The sequence below is a fragment of the Rhinichthys klamathensis genome, unplaced genomic scaffold (assembly GCF_029890125.1).
Source record: "Rhinichthys klamathensis goyatoka isolate OS25496 unplaced genomic scaffold, OSU_Roscu_1.1 h1tg000076l_1, whole genome shotgun sequence".
NCBI classification, from domain to species: Eukaryota; Metazoa; Chordata; class Actinopteri; order Cypriniformes; family Leuciscidae; genus Rhinichthys; species Rhinichthys klamathensis.
In genome coordinates, this window is record NW_026606618.1 from 4,551,337 (window position 1) to 4,575,754 (window position 24,418).

The following is a 24,418-nucleotide window of genomic DNA, read 5'->3' on the forward strand; positions in this document are numbered from 1 at the left end:
CCCCAGTTATTATTTATAGTTGAACAGAAACACACCCTTATTCACTTTCATTGAACGGAAAGTAGCTAGATAGAATAAGCATGAACGGTGACTAAACGTTGTCATTTTCCATCTTTGCAATAACGTTCCCTAAAGTTCTTATTTGGTTTCAGCTTTTCTTATTCTAATCTTCACAGAGCGTTGCTAGGGATTTTTAATGAGACAACCCAAAGGAAACCTTCATAAAACGATCGCTAATGGTTATTTTTAGGTTTTATTTTTATAACCAAAAGTTAACTTCCTGATAACCTAATATGGCCAGCTAGGTCATTTTATATTTTACAGGATAAAGAAAGTTTTACAAGTTAACGACATGAGGGTGAGTAAATATGTTTCTTTTTTGCTGAACTATCCCTGTAAACATCAAAATGCCTGAAACCACCAAATGTTTTCTCGGTCTGCAAACCGTGCCGCGCTTTGTTTACAGTATCAAGTCAATCAATAGCAGAGCACCGTTATTCGAACTAATGACTTTCCGAGGGGCGGGGTCATGGGCGGGGCCATTTGTTAACAACAGAATGTAATTGGCTGAGAGCAGAGATACACGTGGGAGCGCACATATTGTCCCTCTCGCTTCTAATCTTGCCCGTAGTCATAACGGCGAACGGATTCACACCGAACGACTCTTGAGACCGACGAGAAGTTGACCGAAGAACTACACTTCGGCACCATGAGAACTTTACCCAGCTTATTTGTTAGTTTCCCACTTTTTGCGGCGTGCTTTCTTGCCGTTTCAGTCTTCACTGCGAGCGGTAAGTGTTTTTGTTTTCGTCTGAGCGCTACAGAGACAGCATGGCAAACTACATTTATAAACAAAGCAAGTTTTATTCTACGGTCATTATTTATTTGAAACCAAGACAGCTTCTTTTCTGTATATTTTTATTTTAGTATATAGCCATGATGATACTGGAGTAATGAATGATTGAATGAATGAATGATGCTGTCCATTCTTACACTATCGTTTTGTAAATAAGTCTTGGCGGCTTCATCACGTAATGAAAGGTCCCTGTGGACATCTAGTTGATGTCTCTCTTGAACCAAAATTGACATTATTCTTGTTCATACTTGCGTTTAACGCCTTTGGCTCTCTGCTTTGTCCTTTTATTGTTATACTAGTAGTGTATACAAAACACCATGTCCTGATTTCAATCCATTACCAGTGACCTACAGGCTTGGACAGGCTTTTATAGCTGCATGGCCAGATGTGGAAGAGCATTGGGCACTTATTTCATGCCTTGACAACTCATGTGTGCTAAGATTACTGACAGCATGTCTAAATTAATTTCCTCCATATCCTCTGCACAAAATAGATTTTTTTGTACTTCAGTCTTGTTCGGTAATGTCTATATGTAAATATGTCTAAACAAATTATTAATAATTTTTTATTCCCCACTGATGTTCTTCTCCATTTTAAGAATACACTTCCCCGTCTGCCGTTGAGCCTCAGGCCGTGATAGGGCTCCAGTCTGTAGGTGTGGCTCACATGACCAAATCACTGAACCACTTCCCATGAATGTGGCCACTTTAATACATATGTTGTGGGGCCCAATGAGGCCAGGGCACTTCCTGCCACTAATGACCAGTGCAGCAGGACAGGTTTGCGCAAACTTCGGAAAAATCATCCTCTTTCCCGCAGAGTTTCATTAGTGTAAAGTTGACCGCTTCCAGAGAGTTTCCACTGTCAAAGCATTTTCTGTGGAGTTTTCAAATGGCTTAGTTGCCGCCTTATTGATCTTCCTTTTTCATACTTTATGTGATGAAATTGCCATTCTTTGATATTTTAGATGCAGTCAAACAAACAAAAAAATTAATCCAGTTTCGCTCATCTTCATGTCTTTCCAAAGCCTGTGTGATTTCCTTATTCCATGGATCTCAGAAGCAGATGTTTAGTAGAAAGTTCACACTGCTGTTTTATATTCAAGTGAATGGTGACTAGGACAAAAATCTCCATAAAAGTGGTCCATATGGGTTGTGCACTATATTCCAACTCTTCTTAATCCATATTATAACTTTGATAACCTGGTTTGATGTCAAAGATGCCAACCATCATTGATACTAATGGATCTAGTAACCGATCACAAGGCACATTCAAATAGCATTAATGAGATTTTCAGTGAATAATCTGTCTGTTCCTCACACAAAGCTACATATGGCCTTAAAAGGCCTGGAATTTAGTCATATGAACTGCTTTTTTGACACTTTTTTAGGTGCGTTTTGGTGCTTGACGGCTCCTGGTCACTATTCACTGGCAAATGTATGCAAAAGAACAGGGTCAACATCATGCCTAACGGAAGGATGTGTCTTCTGTTTCTGACAGAAGAAAGAAATCATTGAGGTTTGGAATGTCACAAAAAAATTCATTTTTGAGTGAACTATCCCTTTAAATGTTGAGAATTGTTTGTCTCACTTATCGGGTTGAGAAGGTAAACAGCTTTGGATGGAAGCTGCACACTCAAGCTGATCTAAGATCAACACTCATCCATCAAAATCTTACCCTCATTAGTAAAAACTGCTTAACGGAGAACTCCGGCGCAAAATGAACCTTTGGTCTAATAAAACATTGGTACCTAGTCAACCGTTCTCTGAGATTTGTTTTCATGATAATCGAATGTAAAGAGTTTTATCTCTAAAAACTGTTTAGCGTATAACGCTAGTAATGGGGGCATATAATAAGTAAAAAGAAATCGCTAGTTTATACCACTAACAAGGCTCAAAATAGCCCCACACGAACACAGTAACATAATGAGGGTCCCTACATGCAAAACGAAGCATTGAGAACTTTGTAAGTGTACAGACCGTTTAATAAGAAGATAAAGATAAAGACAGTCCACTTCGTGTATACAGACAGGAGCCATCTTAGGAAAACAGTCTCGACTAATCAAACCACGAACGCCATTCATACAGTTCAGAAGTTCACTGAACTTCATACAGTTCAGCTCACTTAGCACGTCGTTCGTGGTTTGATTAGTCGAGACTGTTTTCCAAAGATGGCTCCTGTCTGTATAAGTCTTTATCTTTATCTTCTTATTAAACGGTCTGTACACTTACAAAGTTCTCAATGCTTCGTTTTGCATGTAGGGACCCTCATTATGTTACTGTGTTCGTGTGGGGCTATTTTGAGCCTTGTTAGTGGTATAAACTAGCGATTTCTTTTTACTTATTATATGCCCCCATTACTAGCGTTATACGCTAAACAGTTTTTAGAGATAAAACTCTTTACATTCGATTATCATGAAAACAAATCTCAGAGAACGGTTGACTAGGTACCAATGTTTTATTAGACCAAAGGTTCATTTTGCGCTGGAGTTCTCCTTTAAAATCAGCAAATAAGGATTTTATCAATGCAAAAAACAACAACACAACTCAGGTCAGCTGACGGAGAGTACTCTAATTATAGCAACCTCACAGCCTCCTGCTTTTCACTCACTCTCTTTTGCACGAATGTGTTTGCAAGTCGTTGAAAAGCTGTCGTGTGGCCCGTGCCATCTGGCAGCGGGGTCTTCCCCTCCGGGAATGGGCTCATTTGTCCTGACGACTCCTAGTTCTAATAGCAGTCCAATGAGGGCTGATTCTCCTGTGATTAATTTTCAATAAGCCCTAATCAATGTTTCATTCATAGGCAGCGCAACATGGCATTTCTCATATGATTTCGCTCCATCTTGGTCTCATGCTCCATTTTCCAATCTGCTGCATTGAATTTTTAAAATCCCCTATTCCAACACTTCTCAAGAAACTTTTGTTACCAGAATTGGAACAAATAAGCTTTGCTGCTTGCATGATAAAGGTCTATTTTGTATCTTTGGCTTGAGTGTAAAACATGTCAAAATATTATGCATTTGCATTATCGCATTTCCAAGTAGGATTAATATAAGCCTATTTGCGTTGCCTTGCTTAGAGAATGGCTGTTTTCTGTGTACGTCAGAGTGTATTTTTAGATTTGGTGGGATATTTTTAAGAACAGATTGCTGTGGTGTTCTGGAGAAATGCCTTTAGATTATAGAAATCTCACCTGGAGATGCAAGCTCACTGACAGTTTACTTAAAAAAATAAAAAAAATAAAAAGCAGTTTATTGGTCCAAGAACAGGATGTTTCTTGTGTGCACACCATATCTTTGGGTCATTTGCTTGGTCATTAAGAGGTGCAAGCTGAATGCCTCAGTGCATTGATCTGTTCTGGGATCAGTTTTTATGTGGGATTCAGTGACGTAGGAACACAATGTTTGGAACACCAAGTTCCCCAGGGCTGTGTTAAGGCATCTTAAATGATGTGTGAATGAGCACATAGCTGAGAACACATTGAATAGTAACGCGCACCATTAATGTGTTTTCCAGGACACCTTTAGCGTAAAGTGTGAACCCATAAGCCATAAAGTAAGTTCTAAGGCGGTCTTAAAAGGTAAAGTAACACTTTAGGCATCTAAATATACATGAAGGTTGTAACACTTAGGCTTCTAAATATACATGAAGGTATGAACACATGAACACAAATCAGCACGACAGCACATATAGACACCTATTTTTAACAACTAAAATGGATCTGTTACTTTACTTGGATGTTGTATGGATATTTCAATTCTTACAGGGGCATTGTTTATTTATTTATTCTTTTACTTTTCATTATATGTTGTCCACTTATAATGTTGGTGAAGTTATTACGAGTGCATAAACTATAGGCTAGGTGTTTTGTTGCAGCTGCTGTGTCTTTTAGATGCCCCCTTCACATTTGATTAACTTTTACTGAAATATGCCGCTAAAACAGATCTTTATTATGTTTAAATAGGGGTCAGTCTTAAATGATCATGGATTTTGTTAAAAATAAAACTAATGTTTGGAAGTTGGAACTATCAAAAGTTGGGATGAACAATATATTGGTACCATATCAGCTATTTGAAAATGTTTTGCATTTTGTTTTTAAATATATTTATTTGTTTTATAATTTATCTGTATCTGTCAATATTGGACATTTAATTCTGCATGCTCATTTCCCCTATATTTTTTATTTTAGACAGTATTACCTTTACCAGCATGTAATGCTCACTTGAAGTTAAACTTTTAAAACACTACTGTTGTTAGTTCATCCAAAAATTAAAATTCCGTCATAATTTACTCACCCTCAAGTTGTTCCAAACCTGTATGAATTTCTTTCTTCTGCTGAACATAAAAGGCAATATTTTGAAGTATATGGGTAATCAAATCATGGACCCCATTGACTTCCATAGTATTTTTTTCATACTATGGAAGTCAATGGGTTCCATCAACTGTTTGGCTACCAGCATTCTTCAAAATATCATCTTCTGTGTTCAGCAGAACAAATAAATTCATACAGGGTTGGAACAACTTGAGGGTGAGTAAATTATGACAGAATTTTCATTTTTGGGGGAACCATCCCTTCAAATGAAAATCCAGTTTTCATACTGTACATTAGGCCTATACAATATTAGTTTACAGTGTTTTTTAGTGTATTTCGTAAATATATATATAAAAAGAATTGTCAGCCATTTATCGTACATAAGTTACAATAAATTGTTCCCCATACCATTTAAGATTTTACAGGAAGGCACTAAAGTACCAGTATCAAGTAATACCAGTAGAAAGATTTTTAGCACCAAATTAGCTGGTGTGAGACTCCTGCATTTGAGTGCACTGCATTGTAAGCTTGCATTTCCTGTTGTTTAATGAATCCTCTAGAATCAAACTGGTGACTCAGCATAGGTGTGTTATTGCATTTGCGTGCTCTCACATGCACGTGTGCAGTGTTTTGGTTGTCCTCCAGTCTGTTGTTTTTGTTTTGTACCTGTTCCTAATACGACAGTCAAGGGTTCTTTTGTTGGCCGGCGTGTGCGTGATCCGCTCAGCAGATTGTAGCTGAATGACTCCTCATGCCGATGACTCACTTCTAAAGCCCTTCCCTACTTTTAAACGTTATCAGTTACTGTATAATGGTTGTGCCTTTTAAGATTGCAGATCAGGTCATGCTTCTTTTTGAAATGACTGAAGTTACGTCCTAGATACTTGAAATGAAAGAGCGAGTGGTTTTATGGCTTTGAGTGGTTCTGTTATTTTCAGTTTGAACTGTTCATTTTGGTTCTTTTAGTTAGTGTTTTTCTGGCAAACCATAATCATAATAGTCGCACATCAAATGTGTTATTGGACAGTTTACTTTAAGTTGTTCCAAAATTTAAAGCTGAAGTGTGTTATTTCTGTGTCACGAGTCTCACCAAACTGAATTGCAAAAATATTGTTATGTAACCGGCCAGCCATTGGTTCCTTTGGTGCCCCAAAGTCATTGCAAAATTTTCATTTTGGCGTGGAATATCCTTTTAAGCCTGCACTCTTTCAGTATCAGGACAGTCAAAATTATGTTGTTTTTATTATTATTATTTTTTACCATATTGGGACTAGGTCAATAGCAACATGGCATGTTGGTTATTACTCATTTTCTGAGCTGGCTCGGCGCTGCCCTGCTTGTTTTTTCAGGGGCACAGTTGCCTGGCCAAACTCCATTGCTTCTTTTTTTTTTGTCCTTGTTTTCATGGCTCATTTGTGAGAGAGCAGCGAACACTCCCACAGTTGCCTGCCTATACACGTTTACCTCAGAAAAAAACCATGTGATATACTATAGTGCCTATCTATCCGAAAGCCTGTGGGAATAATCCGCTCTCACTTCCGTTTCAGAGCTTTTGCTGATCAAAAGGCCAGCTCAGCTGATGAGACGCTGATCAGATGTTTCACTTCATCAAACAGCGTTCAGCTGATGTGTTCAGTTCTGTCTATTGGCCTTCCAGAACGTATTAGGCCGACATTGAGTTCTCTCTAAATTAAAACCAGGTATAGATGTGAGATGAGATGATACATCGTGATGTGTCCTGACATTTACTATTATCCACCCTGTTTAGTTTTCATACGTATAATCTCAGGTATAGTTTAAAGGAGTAGTTATACTCAACCTAATGTTGTTCCAAAGCTGCATGCTTTTTTTTTAAGGGATACTCCACTTTTTTTGGAAATAGGCTCATTTTACAACTCCCCCAGAGTTAAACTGTTGAGTTTTACCGTTTTTGAATCCATTCAGCCGATCTCCGGTTCTGGCGGTACCACTTTTAGCATAGCTTAGCATACACCATTGAAGTGGACAAGACCATTAGCATTTCTAAAAAAAAAATGACCAAAGAGTTTCGATATTTTTCCTATTTAAAACTTGACTCTTCTGTAGTTACATCGTGCACTAAGACCGATGGAAAATGTAAAGTTGCGATCAGATGAAAGTGATGGCTATAGTGGACTAGTGTCACTTAAACATAAAAATAAAAGACATGTTTCATACTTTTGTTTGTTAAATTAATTAATGTAAAATAAATAATTTAATAAATAATTTTGAATTCACAGACATATTTAAAACAACTAATGTAATTCATTTGTAATTAATAAATTACAAAAATACAATTCTTAATATTTTATTATTAATTAAAATAAAATTATTCAATTATATATTTAAGGGAAACTTTAAAATACACATTTTAAATTTGCCAATCAAGTTTTTATTACTACTACTACTAATAATAATTATATTATTTTTTTTTGGAGCTTGGCAACCCTGGTCAACATTTACTTTTATTGTATGGAAAAGAGCAGCTTGGACATTTTGCTAAAGGTCTCGTGTTCCACAGAAGAAAGAAAATCACATGGGTTTGGAACGACATGAGGGTGAAAAAATCCTGGCACGATTTTCAGTTTGGTTACTTATCTTATTAGAAGTAAGAGTTTGCCCACAATGTGCCCGTGTCAGCACCTCGAAAAGCGGGCAAAGACATTCCATGCAGATGTTCAGCAACAGTTTCTGTTCAGAGTTTCCATTTCTCTGGAAACACAAGCAGAACTGTGACTAGTATGAGTTGTGTTTAAAGTTATTAATCCGCAATGAATTACTTTCAGTTCTCAACTTCCCCTGTCAATTTCGTCGTAACCGTTGGGCAAAAACAACTTTTTGACTGTGAAACCTTTAGGCTATCCATAGACCGTTTCTGTTCCCAATGGAGTTCTCTGTGCTAATCAGTGATGGATGGGTTTATTTGAGTTCTAATCAGTTTGTTCCAGGAAATATTATATCAAAGATGTTAGGCAATTCCATTTTTTTTTTTTTTTCAGTACTAAAATTCTTTGAGAAGAGCAAAGGGAATTGTGCTTTCAGGCTTCTGGTTTAGCGTGAAAAGGAGGATGCATTCCATTCCAAAGATAAACATAGCAATCGTTTGGATAAGAAGGTTTCTGTTTATGCAGGCCAGGGCTTTATCCTTATCCCAGGAGCTCCAACCCTGAGCTTGAAGGCTGTTGCCTTTTGTCACAATTAGAGGAGATTGTTGGCCAAATTATGTCTTGGCGAGAAACAAGTTCACACGGTTGAATCCTGCGGTGGAGCTGCTTTAAACGTGTGCTAATTATCATTTTGATTGCTGGTTACCTCGAATAAACTCTGCTGAGTGTCTCCGTTGTGGTATTTTGGATGGGCGCCAGGGGAGGACACAACGATGCGCAGGAAGTCTCTCACTGAGGTGTCATTTACAGAGTTGTGGGAAGCCAGCACAGAATGTGGAAAGTTGTAACTTTGCACATTCAAGGCCTATATCTGTCAGGCTGAAACTAACCTTTAAATAACAGCTCCAAAAAGTTGGAGTTGGATGAATAATATACATAGGCTATATATATTGCATTGTATTTGTGTAATTATTACATATTTATTTGCATTTATGAGTTTCTTTATTCAATAACGCATTTTATTTGTTTTCTTCTTCTAAATTTCCATGTGCATTTTCAATATTTCCATACTTTTTCCTCTGTGCTTTGTGATCCTACGTAACATCCTGACAAACCATTTCTCTATAGACCACAGGACTGCAGTCTTCAAAGAAATTTCTATTTTTTTGCCTCGTCAGCAATTTGGGTCGTGTCCTTCCCGTCCGGCTCTAATAAAAACATGACCAAACTGTGAACCCAGTGGCTTTTTTTCACTTGCCTTTTGTAAAGAAACGAAAATCTTAACTATCGGTAATGCCCCATCAGAAAACTGCTGATGGCCAGTGAATTAAACCCAAATGAGCCTCATTCACAAAACACATGATGAATAATTTTTCAATCGAAAATTCATGTTGCATTGATTTGAATGTGACAATTTATTCAAATAACATTTTTATAAATGATTTTACACAGACGTTCATTCTACTCGTGTTTAATGAATGAGGGCCATTGAGTTTTTTCTGAAGATTTTGTCAATAATGAATGTAAAATCAAATCCACTGTCTTTGTCTTTTCTCAGCTGACTACTGTGAAGTAAATGTGTGTTTGAACGGAGGAACCTGTGTGACCGGAGCGGGAAAAGATCCCTTTATCTGCATTTGTAATGATGGCTTCACTGGACACACCTGCAACGAGACAGAGATTGGTAACAATCTAATCAGTTATTTATATTTATGTGGGGAAAAACTGTTAAGTTAAGAAGCGACACTGTATGTGCAAAGGTTACTTGTATCCATTTCAGCTGAGGCAGATCTTTTCTCACATGAACTTTGCTCTCAGGGCCCTGCAACCCTAACCCCTGTAAAAACGATGGTGTCTGTGAGATCATCGCCAACTCCCGCCGAGGAGACGTCTTCAGCGAATACGTCTGCAAGTGCCCAAAAGGCTTCGATGGAATCCACTGCCAGAACAGTGAGTCGCTTTTATTCAAACGGTTTGATCTTTTTCATTACAAACGTGTAGGTGGTTATCAGGTGTCACCATTGAGAATTATGACAAACTTGATTGTTGTGAAATAAAATTTACATCAGGACAGAGATCACATTTGTATCCGAATGGTCATTAATTGACAAAGAACAGAACCCAAATGGCAAATTGTACCTATAAACTGCCTAAATCATCTGGATTCAGTCAGATTTACTGAATAGAATTGCCAATAGTGTAGCGATGCATAAAGCACTGCTTGCACATAAGTCACTTTCAATTCAAGCAACTTTCTATTGGTCAACATGGTGAATTTGTGCGTTGTTGTTCGAAATGGATTCCTATTATTTTGCTTTAGAAAAGCCAATATTGTAAAAGATTTGTATGTGTAATGTGTTTAACTTTGAATATGAAGCTGAATAGTCTCAGATCTGAAACCTACGCTTAAGCTGTATCTGTGAGCAGATTGAATGTTAAATACTACCGTAGTTGACATTCACACAAATTTTATTTAGCTTTTTTTAACTTTGACTGGTCGTAGCTCTGATGTGAAGATAATTTTGATACTGTATTGCAGGAAGTTTTTCTTAGAAGATAAAAAAAATTGCACAGCAAGGCAAATGCATCACATGCAGCTGTTCTCTTCACAAATGTGTGACTAATTATTTCACCAAGTACCGTGGTATACGTCAATCCCAAAAGCTCTCTGGATGTAATGAGGGCAGATGGTCGAATTTCCGCTATGTTAACAGATGCAAGTGTTAAGACAGCAGAGAACCGCTTCAATCTCTGCTGTCGTCTACCATTGGCTGATGGGCGAACAGACTTACAGCCCTCAGCACAAAACAACACAACAAACAGCCAAGTCATGACTGCATCTCACATTTTAGACAAATAACATAAGCATGATTGCAACACGATTGTTATCGAATCAACAGGACATGCATTTACAACCAATTTTACTTCCATAGTTGGCCTTATTTCTATGTGAAACAGGATATTCAGTGAAAAATAAAGGAACTAATAATAAATAAATAAATAAATAAATGGGGTGGGTTTAAAAATACCCTTGGTGATGTCATGCATAAAGTACATTTAAAGATTACGAAGACAAACATTTGACTCTGGAATACTTTGCACTGAAGAATAGTTCCGAGTAAAATCAGAAACATTTTCAAGCAGTTCGCAATCAAGCAATATTGCACGTTTATTTATTTAATAAGCGATTGCTTATTATCTCATGTTGATGAATTATGACAGCGTTTACTTTTTGGTTTTACTTTGTAATATGTTGCATGTTGCAAGAGTAGCCTACACATTTTAACCCTCTATCTTTTTGAATGAGCAGCTGGAAGTAGTAAAGCATAGATATTTAAAAATAAGAGTCTCAGTGTATCTCGGCTTATTTATAATTAAAAGTTCCTCGTTACACATAAAATCTTTTTTGATGAATATTGATATTTTGGTTACACAATCAATTGAATCTGCCATTTAATTCCATGTAAACTCTTGTAGCTTCTCTCTGGGCTGGTGCGTCATAAATAGGAAAGACTAAGAATGTTATTTAACACATTTAATATAGAGATCAGAACAATAAAATACGTTTATTGCCATTCTTTAAGCATATTATTATCAGCAAAATCTAGTGATACGAATGATACGTTAAATAAGTCAATTTCAATACATATGTTGAATAAAACGTCTTGAGTATTTAAAACTTGTATTTACCATGTTTTGAAAATGTGATCCAGCCTGTTTAATTAAGTAAAAGAATCTGAGATACATGATTTATTTTTGAATGGGTTTGTTCTGTATGGATATATATGGCATTCATTTTATTTGCGCAGGTCTTAAAAAATCCCTGTGTTAAGAAACTATATTGGGTCAGTTTTGGGCAACTGTTATTCTCCCATTTTTGATTTGGATTTTTACAGATTTGACAAGTAAACGTTGTTTTGTGGGTAAGGAATTAATCAGTGAGAAGAGAAAAATATAAGCCAGAAATCCTCACATAATTGAATGTTGCTTTTCCACGCTATACATTTAGGACAGCGTGGATTATTTAGTTCACCACAGAGACTCTCTCACATTCTCTCTGATTACGGTGGATATTATGGCTTCGGTGCCAGCTTTCCCGTGCTTGATAGCAGGGTTATGATGTTTTGACTGGGTTTAGTATAGCATGCGGGCTCATCTTTAGAGTGCGGCTGGAATGTGGCTAGATTAGAAAGACGATGACATTGAATTGACTGTTTAAAAGCTTCTTAATCCCTCAGGGAGACGTCTAAATCATGCTTGGATGATGGCAAAGATTGTGGAGTACGCAAACTCGTACACTGCATAGTTTAGTTTAGTGCCAAACATAGTGGCAGTATAAATTAAAATATGACTGTAGCCTAGCTAGCACAAGCACACCCACACTGTCGCACACTGGCCCTGTTGCTGGGGTAAAATGCAAGTGGAGGAGGCAAAGTAAATGAAGTCCGCACACATCCTCGGCTCTCAGCTGGCAGAAATGTTTCACTGACAGCATGAAATTGGTCTGAAAGCCCTGCAAGAGGCCATGAAATCTGTGTCAAAAGCTTTTATGCAGTGGAGCACTGGTCACATTAGCTGTGGTGATTTGAAATAGAAACCTGCTGTAGGGTTTAAATGTAGAGTCAGTGCCTCTTTTGTGTGTCTGCAAGTAAGTCGAAGAGTTAACGAGAGCTCAATTCTTCCATCTGAAGCTAGCTAAATTGGTGCTGCCTTTCTGCCACTATGGTGTAATTTCCTTATTTTCTACTGAATAAGAGCTTGATTACTCAGTTAAATTTCCCACCTCTAATTGCTGTATTTTTCTCAACTAGTGTCTCCATTTTCCTTTTTTTTCTCACTAGTCTTTTTTGCCAATGCAGTCAAGGGATTTTAATGGCTGTTGAGCTTGAGCGTAAAGCATTCTTCTCAAACTGTGGTCCACAGCAGTGTTATTTTAGCATTATTTATATACTACTATATTTATTAATATTTTGAATTATATTCTATCTTTGTATATCATATCTGTATATTTTCTAATTTCCGTAAGTTTTAAAAAAATATATAAATATTCATATTTTATTTCAGCTTTATTTCAATTAATGAAAACAATTTTTAATAGTTAACAATAACAACACTGGTCCACAGACCATGGCTGATGAAAATAAAACACGTATATAAATCAAATATAAATGAAAATTGATCCCAAAAAAAGCACTAACATTATCTCATCAATGGTTTTGTTGTTTCACTTAACTGACTGTACTTATGCGTCACTGTTCAGATAAACTTCTTAGTTAGAGGTTATTTAGCAAAATGTCCACAGCTTATTCTGGTCAAGAACTGCCCACAGGAAGAGACAGTATGATGGGCAAGCAGGTATAGATTATGTAGAAAGTGAATAAATACATAAACATAATGGTGCTGCAACCTTTATGAACCGTTGTTCAAAAAACACAAGAAAAAAGTGAAAAATGTCTATACACTGTTTTTGTTCATGGACTCGATGTGTAGCTACTGTATTGTAGGGAGGCCATTTCAAAACAAGATTGCAGAATCAGCAAGTCATAAAAGCTTTCCTTTGTCCTTTCCCAGCATGCTTCAGTCTTTTCTCTTGGATGCCCCAATTTCACTGTCACGTGTGGAAGTGGAGACCTGCTAACTTTGCATTTTATTGATTTGGATGATGTGGCAACTGACATAAGATTGCATTTCACATTATGTAGCTAGATATTGATGTTCTCCGAGTAATACAATACACTACTGTGTTAAATGGCTTCTCCGTTCAATGCTTCACAATAGCATTAGAATAGGAATAACGGTTAGCATTTTGTGGTTTTATGAGTTTCCAGGCCTGAAGAAGGAACTTGAACTAAAAGGGTCTCAAATCTTAATGCTAGTATTTGGTCCAGTGCTAAATGCCATCAATAGCCTCCTAGGGTTGCCAACTTTGGTTGCCTGGCTGGAGTGAGATTTTGATGACATGCTGAATCAATGACATGGCCCTATTTAAGGATTCAAGTATACAACCCTTTAATTTTAATTCAGTCTTAATGCAAATGATCAAAATACCTAAGCCTAATGTTGTACTTAATGCACTTTTTAAAAACTGTCCCCATTAACTTGAACTACCATATAAGCTATATATAACAAGCCAGTCAGAGTTGGCAAACCTGTAGTTATCAGCAGGCTAAATATTAAAAGCCACTCAAGTTTTTGAAATTAATTAGCAAATTAGCTTCATAGCGAGTTCAGTTTATAATGATGCAGTTAGTTTTACGTAGTTGACATGAAATGCTTTAGGAAAGATGATTTCTAAAAGCATTGCTAATTAGCTTGTTAGAGGCTAGACAGCTAAACACCTCTCTCGGAAGGTCAGAGAGTCTCCTTCATATTGATAGAATTATATACAATATCTCGGAAATCGAGCGAGCAAGAGAGAAAGCCTCTTTCCACCTGTTATTAAGATGCGTTTTTTAGTGAACCGCTCACAAGTGGTCAGCCATTGTTCAGATGCATTACCGTTAGATCTGGTATTATCACGCGTTTCTAATGCGACTTCTGTGACCACTTGCAGATTTCGTCATTTCTCACAGAAATGAGTTTTTGGAGGGTGTGATGTCTAGCATTTGGGTAGTTGACATGAAATACTTTTAGAAAGCTGACGTTCTATGGTAAAAAAAAAAAAAAAGTACTTTTTGTGGGTTTTTTTTTTATCACATCACATAATTAGTGCTTGAAACGAATGCAAATTTGATCAACTAGGCCCGTCGACGGAAAGCCCTGGCACTTCCTATTAGCCCCATTGTATCGATCTTGGTTGCAGTTCCATTAGAATTCCACTGGAGGTGATCGCGGGCGAGTGCAGAATGAATGGGAGTCAATGGGGCTAGACGGCTAAATTTGTCTCTTTCACCCGATTGCCGTTGAGAAATCTCAGATTTTTTTGTAGGTTTTGCAAGTTCAACATGGGTTATAGGTCGAAAATTGAATGAACGAGTAGTTATGTCCTTTCGATCACTTACAGGTTGAGTTGATGTTGCCCATAACACACTAGCATTCTGCTAATGAACGCTGATTGGTCAGTGAAGGACTGATTACGACCAGAGATACCGCTTGATGGCATCGTGGCATCCGAAGAGGGACCAGAAACAAACAAAACAAAAACACTTTCTAGCACGTGTATTTACCTGTGTCAGCTGTGTTGCCGATGCCTCAAGAGAAAAGAAAGTGCAGAGCGCGAAAGCACCAAAGCGACTGAAGGATTGCCGTAAAGCAGTATCTCTGGTCGTACGATGTGTATGACGTCATTGACACTTTAAAATACTTTTTAAAGCAAATAAGTGACTCTAAAAAATCTAACACCCAGCTGTGTGTAATTTCTTTGCATCTCCTTTCGAATACAACATTCAAATTACTAGACAAAAAATATATCCTGAGAAAAGTGTATTTTGAGGGGTATAGCTCCATTGACCTCCATTCATTCTGCACTCGCCTGCGAGCGCCCCCGCATGGACAGAGACGTGCAGTCCAGAAACCGGAAGTAACCAGAGAGTGCCAGTTCTCTTCATATTAGACATTCTCTGGTCATTCTAAGTCACTGCAACACGAGTCGACTGTGACCGCTCTTTACACCTATGAGGGAAGTGTCGCTCGCTGACCTCTGGAGGTTTGGAAGTGTTTCAGTATGTCTGAGCACTGCCTTGGCACTGGACCGCTGTGACCGGTCGCCCTCAGTCACGCTCCATCTGCACACGCCAGATAATCCCCCTGAATTCCTTTAGTTTTGCTGGAATGTTCTATTCTTTCTTTTTTTTGATTGGTGCCATTTTACATCTGAAATCCATGACTGTTTTTTTCTCTGTATTTAATGTTTTTTTCCCCTCCACAACATATACTGAAGACCATTATACACCACTGCACTGAGTCATCATGTTGACCTTTTAATCATTCTGAAGCATGTTGGCGATTTGACGTAGCCCTGTTGCTCATAAGTGGATTAGGAACTTCAATAGGTCTGCTGTCAGATGGTATATCCTCTTACTGAACGACTGCAAAGATCCAGTTGTGCTATGATTATGTTGTGTCATATATGTGGGTTTTCTTTATGCTCTCAATTCAGGTCACAGAACATATTAACTTGAAAACCTTCTGACAAGAGTTCTTGCGCTCGATTTAATACCTACCTCCTGGACACCTGCTGTTAACTGAATGACACAAATGCTTCTAACTGGATGAGCAAACGGTTCTTGGAACAGCAGTTTTCCAAGACTGTATACATTAAGAAAAATCCATGATTTAGTTCTTCACATAGCTGTCAAAACCAAATAGTCCAGCTGGAATTATGTTCTCGTACTGAGTACTAAGTTGGTACTGTATAGCAAAACAAACTTTACAATAAAATAAGAAATATTCTATTTGGAAAAATTAATTCCACAAAAACAATTTAAACGCATACATACATAACAATATATATATATTATAATACATATATTTATGTATTGTTTTGTATATCATTTAAAACCTGAACAAATGCTTTTTTGTTCCATGTTTTTTTTTTTGCTTGGAAAAAAACTTTCTTTAAAATAAATGGCACTTGGTTTGATTTTATGTAATTCAGTGATATACATTTTGATGTGTGGCTTACATTTCTAGATCATTTTTAGGTCCACATTGTCCTTTTTTCAGATGAGATATTTTTGAGATGTTTTTTTGTATTTTAACAGTTTTAATTAGTGTTTTATTTGGTGATTCGTGTTTGCATAAAGTAAACCATTAGGTCACAAAAAGAAATGTCTTATCAAAACCAGGGCATCAGAACCCCCCAAAAAACTGTTAAAAAATTAATAAATATAAATATACTAAATGAGTGACTTTAATGACTTTTCTATGTTCTGAATTTAATAGGCAGACATTTTTGCAGAATAAATATGTATATTAGATAAAATTATCTTTTGAAACAATGTTTCTTTAGATAATATATTTTATTTACCTCAGACCATGTAGAAGTTGCATGTAGCTAGTGAGCGCCACCTAGAGGTCACAAAGCTTTGTTTTTTGATAACTTTAGGCTTTTCCAGACCAGTTTTGATTAGCTTTACAGAAACCTTATGATTCCTGCAGATGTGAACGACTGTGCCGGCCAGCCCTGTCGGAACGGAGGTGTCTGTCGAGATCTTGATGGCGATTTCACCTGTAAATGTCCCTCACCCTATGTGGGAAAGCACTGCCAACTGCGTAAGTAGGACATTGCCAGCACACACATGTCCGGCTCCTGGACGCAGACTGTTTTTCACTTTAATTCCTCCACATATTTGGCTTTTCAATTGGTGACTATATTCAGCACACAATGTCTGTGTCTCTCCCCTGTGAATGTGGTCATCACACTGTTTATCCATCTGTCTGTCGCCCAGTAAGCCTGTTTGTCTCCTGAGTGCTTGAATGTCTGCTAATATCTGGCTCTGGTTCCCAGGATGCATCTCTCTGCTGGGAATGGAAGGAGGAGGCATCGCAGAGTCTCAGATCTCCGCCTCCTCTGTGTACTACGGCATTCTGGGACTGCAGCGCTGGGGGCCCGAGCTGGCCCGACTGAATAACAAGGGACTTGTTAATGCTTGGACCTCTGCGACACATGACAAGAACCCCTGGATAGAGGTAAACTAGTGTGTTCAGTTTGGACCCAAAACATGATCTATATTTACCCCAAATTTACCCATTTAATCGCTTATTTTAGATCAACCTACAGAGGAAAATGCGTTTCACTGGCATCATTACCCAGGGTGCCAGTCGCATGGGCACATCCGAGTTCATCAAAGCCTTCAAGGTGGCGTCCAGTTTGGATGGGCGAACCTACACTATGTACAGACCCGAGGGCCAAAACAAAGACATGGTGATGATTCAGTCGTTTTATTTAATTTTACTTTTTGTTCGGTTTGGGCTTTGAGCTTTAAAGTGTTTATAGGTGTTTATTCAACTATGGGCACTTTTGGTCAGTTGTAGTTGTTGAAATATGTGAAAACTAATGTTTTTTTTTTTTAACATTCAAGCATGAACACCTATTCTAGTAGACCCCAAAAACAAAATCAAGACTTTGAAAAAGGGCGTAATAGGTCCCCTTCAAACATGTAATAATAATTTTCATAGTTTAAGATTAAAAGTCTGGGTCCTGGACAAGGTTAAACAATAGGATTAATACATAATAGGCATGTGAAAAATAAATTAAGCCATTATGAAAGATTTCCAAGATTTCTCTTTTATGTAATCTTCATATAACAAAAAATCTGTTTATAAAATAATCTTCCTGGAACATAACAGTGGCCAAATAAGTTCAAGATCAAAATCAAGTTTTTCACAACCTGTAACTATATTATAATCTCTGAGTAACTAATAAATGTATGCATTTCTGTTCTCCAGATCTTCATTGGTAATATTGACAATGATGGGACAAAGACCAATTTGTTTGACCCTCCAATCATAGCTCAGTACATACGAATCGTTCCTGTTGTGTGTCGTAAAGCCTGTACTCTGAGAGTGGAGCTGGTGGGCTGTGAACTCAACGGTAAAGTCCCAGCAATATTTTTGCATGTTTATACATTCTTATGAATAGATTTATGGGAGCCAAAAGACAAAACAACTTCACTAGAATATAGTAATACTGCTGTGGTTTTATGGAAAACAAAAAAAGTGAGTAAGCAGCATCACAATTTGCACAATTTCCTGCTCCTCTTCGTTTGTGGTGAAGTCAAGGACCACAGTCTATTTGGCTGAAGGAGCATAGTCACATCTCTCCACACTGGGACTCTAGCCAGTAAATGTTCTGAGCATAAAACTCTCCGATTTTGACTTATTTAGCAAATGTGACACAATTTTGAGCTGCTTTTAGTGATGATGAATCACACTGGTTAATTTCTGTGGTATGTGCTTAGTACATTTCGTTCTTGTTTTTTGCTAATCTTTAAGAAAGATGAAGTCTTTTCATAATGTATTTATTTAATTTATATTATATTATTATATTTTAATTTATATATTGACCATTTATTTTATTTTATATTATATTATTATAAAACTATTATTTTGTCCAATAAATTAATTAAATTTACATTAGTAACAACTTTACATTAAAGTAACATTATAAATTGGTTAATTAATTATAAATTGTTTAATTTATTATAAAAAAATATAATAAATAACAAATTTTGCAATAAGAATAAAATAATTTAAAATATGTATACATTTTAATACATTTAATAAATTAAAAAAATATGAAATAAATTATATAATAAATTATCCAATTAATAATATTTTTTTAATGGTCGATATTAAAATTATTATTATAATATTATAAAATTATGCATAATATTAAATGTACTTTTACAATAATATACTATATTATTTTGTCTAAATACATGAAAAAATGCATCCCTACATGAAAGTCTCATATATAATCGTTGAAATGATGCAAATGTCTGTTTTATTCACAGTATTGCCCACTTCACTGTTCCATCTGTGTCTCTCAGGCTGTCCATCACAGCTGCATGCATGCTTCACACACCGCCGGCTCTCGCCCGCATGCGCTTCACACACACACACACACACACACACATCCCATCACACACAGCATCTTGCCACTCACCTGCATGAAACTTGCTCTCGATCCACTCTGAGCTGATGTGGTTTGTGCCGCTTGTGCTGACACGCTTCCCATCCATCTCTCTGCCACTTCTTGTCCCCGCCCCCTCCCTCTTTCTGTTGTCTCACTTCACAGTGTATTTGAACACGACAGGTTGCTCCGAGCCGCTAGGTATCAAGTCACGGCTGATCGATGACAGGCAGCTGACGGCTTCCAGCTCTTTCCGCACCTGGGGGATCGAGTCGTTCACCTGGCACCCACATTACGCTCGTCTGGACAAGCAGGGCAAGACCAACGCCTGGACAGCAGCCACCAATGACCGCTCAGAGTGGCTGCAGGTGAGACGGCTGTAAAGGGACAGAATAACGTCAATATTTACATTAACTGCCTTGTGTAATATCTAGAGTAATATTTATGCCTTTAGCTGAATTTTGTGATTAACAAGGAAAAAAAAGGGGCGATTCGATTTTACGATTTAAAAACAGTTAAAGACTGCGCCGATCTGATGTAAACCGGAAGGATGTTCTACAGCCTAGGGCCGGCAATAGCAAAGGCTCAAGTCTGATCAAGGCTGCGTTTATTTGATCAGAAATACAGTACACACATTGATATTGTGATATTTTATTATAAAGTAACTAAAACTTTGTTATAAAGTTTTAAAGTGTAATTTATTCCTGTGATGGTAAAGCTGAATTTTCAGCATCATTACTCCAGTCTTCAGTGTCACACGATCCTTCAGAAATGATTCTAATATGCTGATTTGGTGCACAAGTAACATTTCTTATTATGTTTCAACTTAATTTTGTTGTTGTTGTGGAAATCGTGATATATTTTAAATAGGAATTTACAGTATGTACACATATACGGTGTATATGATGTTTTATTAAGTGGGAGTATTACCTGGATACTGTCCATGTTGAGCTTGAGTGTCTTCCCTTCTATTAATGTAATGTCTGGCACCATTTAAATGTTTGCATAGGAAATTAATTCATTCTTAATCGTAGCTTTGGGATCTTAGCACATTCACACATCGGATAACCTTTCTTAGGCTGAACGCAATTGGATCGCACCAATTGAAATCAATGTCCTGGGAGGCCATCATTTACACACATCAATCCTCTTACAATTACACAATTACCAGGAGGCCAATAATGAATCTCTCATAGCATGGATGATTATAACTAAATGCCGGTTTTTGATGTAAGACCACATGCTGAGTTTTTCTTATCTGTCTGTTTTAAGGTGGATCTGCTCAGACCAAAGCGCATCACAGGGATCATCACGCAAGGGGCCAAAGACTTTGGCAATGTGCAGTTTCTGTCCGCCTATAAAGTAGCTCACAGTGATGACGGCAAGTACTGGACCATACTCAAAGACGACAAGACAAAAACAGATCAGGTTAGTTTCTAAAAAAGATTGAATGCCTCAATTTAAGTCAACATGAAATCAAAATTGACACTTTTGAGGATTTCTGAATGGCAGTGAAGCGTAACTGACGCTGGTAGGTCACATGATAGTGACAACATGGGGGATGTAGTACGTACGTCCATATTACATTCATACTACACACAATTATTCAATAGAACATACTTTTTAGCACTCACAAAGTACTTATTCAAAATAAGTACCTACTCAAGAGAGTATGCGATTTCGGACACAGCCTATGTTACCTAGCTTCTTTTGGATAAAGTCCCTTTCCACACATTAAAAGTTTCACTCAGAACACAAATGGGTTGCAAATGTTGTTTCATGTTGATTAAAAATATTTTTTGTTTTCATGTATTTAGTGGCTGTGATAGGTGACAAAAAATCCGTTAAATGAAATAAAGCTGATGATATTATACTGTATGAAAAACTTAACTTAAAAATCAAACAAAAATGATAAATGTTGCCTTGGCAACTAAATTAAATAAAATAAATTTAATTTGACGTTGATTAAATTAATTTTTAATGATTAAAATGACAAAAGCACATGACAAAATTACTACATTTAAAATTTAAAATGAAACCTAAAAATATAAAAATAAAAGCAAATATATATATATTTTTTAATAATAGTATATAAATAATACTAAAATAACACTGTCACGTGATGTTTATGTGTTCAACACTGGTCTACTTGTAGGTGCTGTGAAGTTCAAAAACACAGATGCATTTTGATAAAAAAAAATCACATTTAAAAAACAACAAAAAAACAATTGAAACCTGTATGACTGACTTTCTACTATGGAATGATGTTTGATGTTTTGAAAAAAAAATTCCCATATAATGAAAATGAATGGTGACCAATATGTTGTTTGAACCCCAAAGACTTCAATAGATGGACTAAAAAATGTTGAAACATTCTTCAAAATATCATCTTTTGTGTTCCACAGACATGATAGTACAATTTTCATTGAACAGATTCCAAATTTCCCCCACATCTTTTCAAATGTCATTTTGAGTATATTTAGCTTTTTTTTCCCTATCCATCTGTCATGTCCTTGTCTCACCCCATCTATATTTTCTTCTGCTTCACCTGCAGATTTTCCCTGGCAACAGTGACAACAACGTGCACAAAAAGAACGTGTTTGAGCCCCCCTTCTACGCGCGATTCGTCCGCGTCCTGCCGTGGGCGTGGCATGAACGCATCACCCTGCGAATGGAGCTGCTGGGCTGCGATGAGTAGAACTCCTCCTTCTCTCTCTCTCTCTCTCTCTCTCTCTCTCTCTCCTTCTCCTCTTTTATACTTCCCTCCATTCCTTCTTCCTTCATCCACACCTGCACTGCCTCACTCTTAGCAACAGAGGGCACCATCACCACACGACTCTGCACTGCGAGGGGACTGATGTCACGGCGGCCGGCAGAAAACCCACAGTGTGAAGCGTTTAGCATTAAATGTTTTCTAACGCGAGTCTGACTGCAGTGGCCCTTTGAAGATGAAGTCAATGCTAATTTATATTAATGTTTATTTGCCCTAGATTAGGAAATTAGACATTAGGAAATGGCTTACTAACCGAAGTAAAGAATGACAACCAATCGGAAAGAAGTAATACTGTACATACCAAATGAGTCATAATTTATTTATTTTCACATGAATCGGTGTGTTAGTTTGGTTGTGAATGCAGTCAAGCTGTTTATCCTATGAAGTAGTTTAAATTTAGCAAATGATGAATCACAAAATATTGTTGTGCTCTGCGCTAATTTGTATAATGATAGTTGCCATTTGATCATGTTTCTTCTTTTAAAACAATATTTGCTTTAAATCCACTACATTTTTTTAAGACTAATACATTTGTTTAAACCTCATCACACCTAAATATGAAATAATTATTATTATTTGATCAGTTTTGTTGTAAATTTGATGCCTTGGCCAGAGATGCCACGGATCTCAGGTGCAGTTGAATCAATTGCAGTGTGCTACTGAATTTTAATTTTTTTTTTTTATTCCAACATAAATCTGAAATAAACCTTTTTTTTTTTGTACAAAAAAAGTACTCTTAAAACCCCAAGTGGTCTCATTTTTGCAAATGTGTAATCTGTTTTGTTTTTTACAGTATAAGCTTTGACATGAACCGTCACAAGCTTGGTCGCATAATAAGATGCGGGGACGGGTGCGAATCTAATTTAGAATGATTTCTACGGTGGCACTGAATCTCTGATATGACCGTCCAATCTACATAATGTTTTCAAAATGATGCATTGTGACCCACCCCCCAACCCTTCCACTCGAATAAATTTACAATTTTGGGCTTGTGCAATATGATATAAGTATTAATATGAATTAATATTAATGGAGCTTTAAATATGGGCAGTATTTCTCTGAGATATTTTCTGAGAACAATTGAAGTGGTATTCAAGGTAACAAACACTGAAGTATATTCTAATAATCCAGCATGATTTCTGCATCTAGGCTGCATGCTTTTTCTTTCTTTTGGACTCTGTACCGATGTTAGCATTTGGTTTTTCTCAGAAAGTTGACGCATTGATTCAGTGTGCTCTTTCAAAAAATGTTTTAATGCCTCATACTGTAGCACTTCTTGTGTTCAGATTGTTTAGACTAGATGCATTTCCTTAGTATATCTTGAAATATTTTCTTCATGTTTTCAACTGTAGAAAGAAATAAAGAATATAAATATATACTTATGGCTTTTGAAACATGTTGTGTCTTGTTATGAATTCTCCGTAGAGCATGCTGTTATCAATAAGAAAAGTAAAATCTTTCCCCACACTCATTTATTGGAAATCCCCAACTCTCTCAAGTCTTCCAATATCCACAAAACAAATTTAATACATTTAAAAAAAATTTTTAATTATATAAGACCACTAATAATATGATATATATAACAAATAATTAATACAATTATTTTACCAATAATACCGTTTAAGAAAATGATTTGAGGATTTTATTACATTATTATGTGTTTTGATGATTGACTGGGGACATACTAATAGCTGCTCTATAGAGGCTTAAAGCAGGAAGGCAGGAGAGAATCAAGTGATAGTCTAAAGAATGGCAGGAAAACAGCAGCACCCGATGGGCAAAGCCAGGAAGGATTCTTTTCTGGAAAAACAAAGCTATTTTGAATGAGGTATTGTGGCAAATATTTTGTCAGGAGCAAACCTTCTTTGCTTTCTAATAACATCTTTACAAAGGAAATCTCGCCTCGTCCGCCTCATTGCTTGACAAGTTTATGAGGGGTTGTAAATTGGGTCAACATTTTTTAAATTCACCCTCAATGTCAAAATCATCCGCATAAACACAAGTATTACTAGAGTTTCACTGGAAGCTTGTTTGATGGAAACTGCCAAAATAAATCAGAAACCCACAAAACTGTGTGGCTGAATTCCTTTCATTCACATGCATATATTCATTTTGCAGTTTGGAAGCACGTACATGTATTGTTCAAGGCTTCTCAACGCAATTATTCATAAGGATCACAACCCCTAAGAAATTCCCTTTTAAAGAAAAAATGTAATCTAAATAGATATACAGTATATGCTACTGATTCTGCTACTGATTTGTGTCCCTCGTGTAAAAAA

The 24,418-nt window shown here is 36.7% G+C and overlaps 1 protein-coding gene across 2 annotated transcripts; it reads left to right on the forward strand.

Moving 5' to 3' along the window:
- The first annotated feature begins 607 nt into the window (after nucleotides 1–607).
- mfge8b (milk fat globule EGF and factor V/VIII domain containing b) lies at nucleotides 608–23,517 on the forward strand. 2 transcript variants are annotated; one of them, XM_056251075.1, is made up of 10 exons: nucleotides 608–791; nucleotides 9,350–9,475; nucleotides 9,610–9,741; nucleotides 16,891–17,004; nucleotides 17,240–17,421; nucleotides 17,501–17,656; nucleotides 18,181–18,325; nucleotides 19,532–19,734; nucleotides 20,639–20,794; nucleotides 21,921–23,517. In XM_056251075.1, the coding sequence occupies exons 1-10, from the start codon at nucleotides 710–712 to the stop codon at nucleotides 22,062–22,064; spliced, it is 1,440 nt and encodes a 479-aa protein (XP_056107050.1). In that variant the 5' UTR covers nucleotides 608–709; the 3' UTR covers nucleotides 22,065–23,517. The 2 variants fall into 2 exon arrangements, with proteins under 2 accessions (XP_056107050.1, XP_056107051.1); XM_056251076.1 differs by having other exon boundaries at nucleotides 610–791; nucleotides 19,550–19,734.
- Nucleotides 23,518–24,418: the final 901 nt, after the last annotated feature.

Excerpts from the sequence above, each read along its gene's own strand:
- mfge8b (XM_056251075.1), top strand. The coding sequence starts at position 710 with ATGAGAACTTTACCCAGCTTATTTGTTAGTTTCCCACTTTTTGCGGCG. Across the intron at positions 9,742-16,890 it reads TGGAATCCACTGCCAGAACA|ATGTGAACGACTGTGCCGGC; the intron begins GTGAGTCGCTTT and ends TGATTCCTGCAG. Across the intron at positions 17,422-17,500 it reads ACAAGAACCCCTGGATAGAG|ATCAACCTACAGAGGAAAAT; the intron begins GTAAACTAGTGT and ends CGCTTATTTTAG.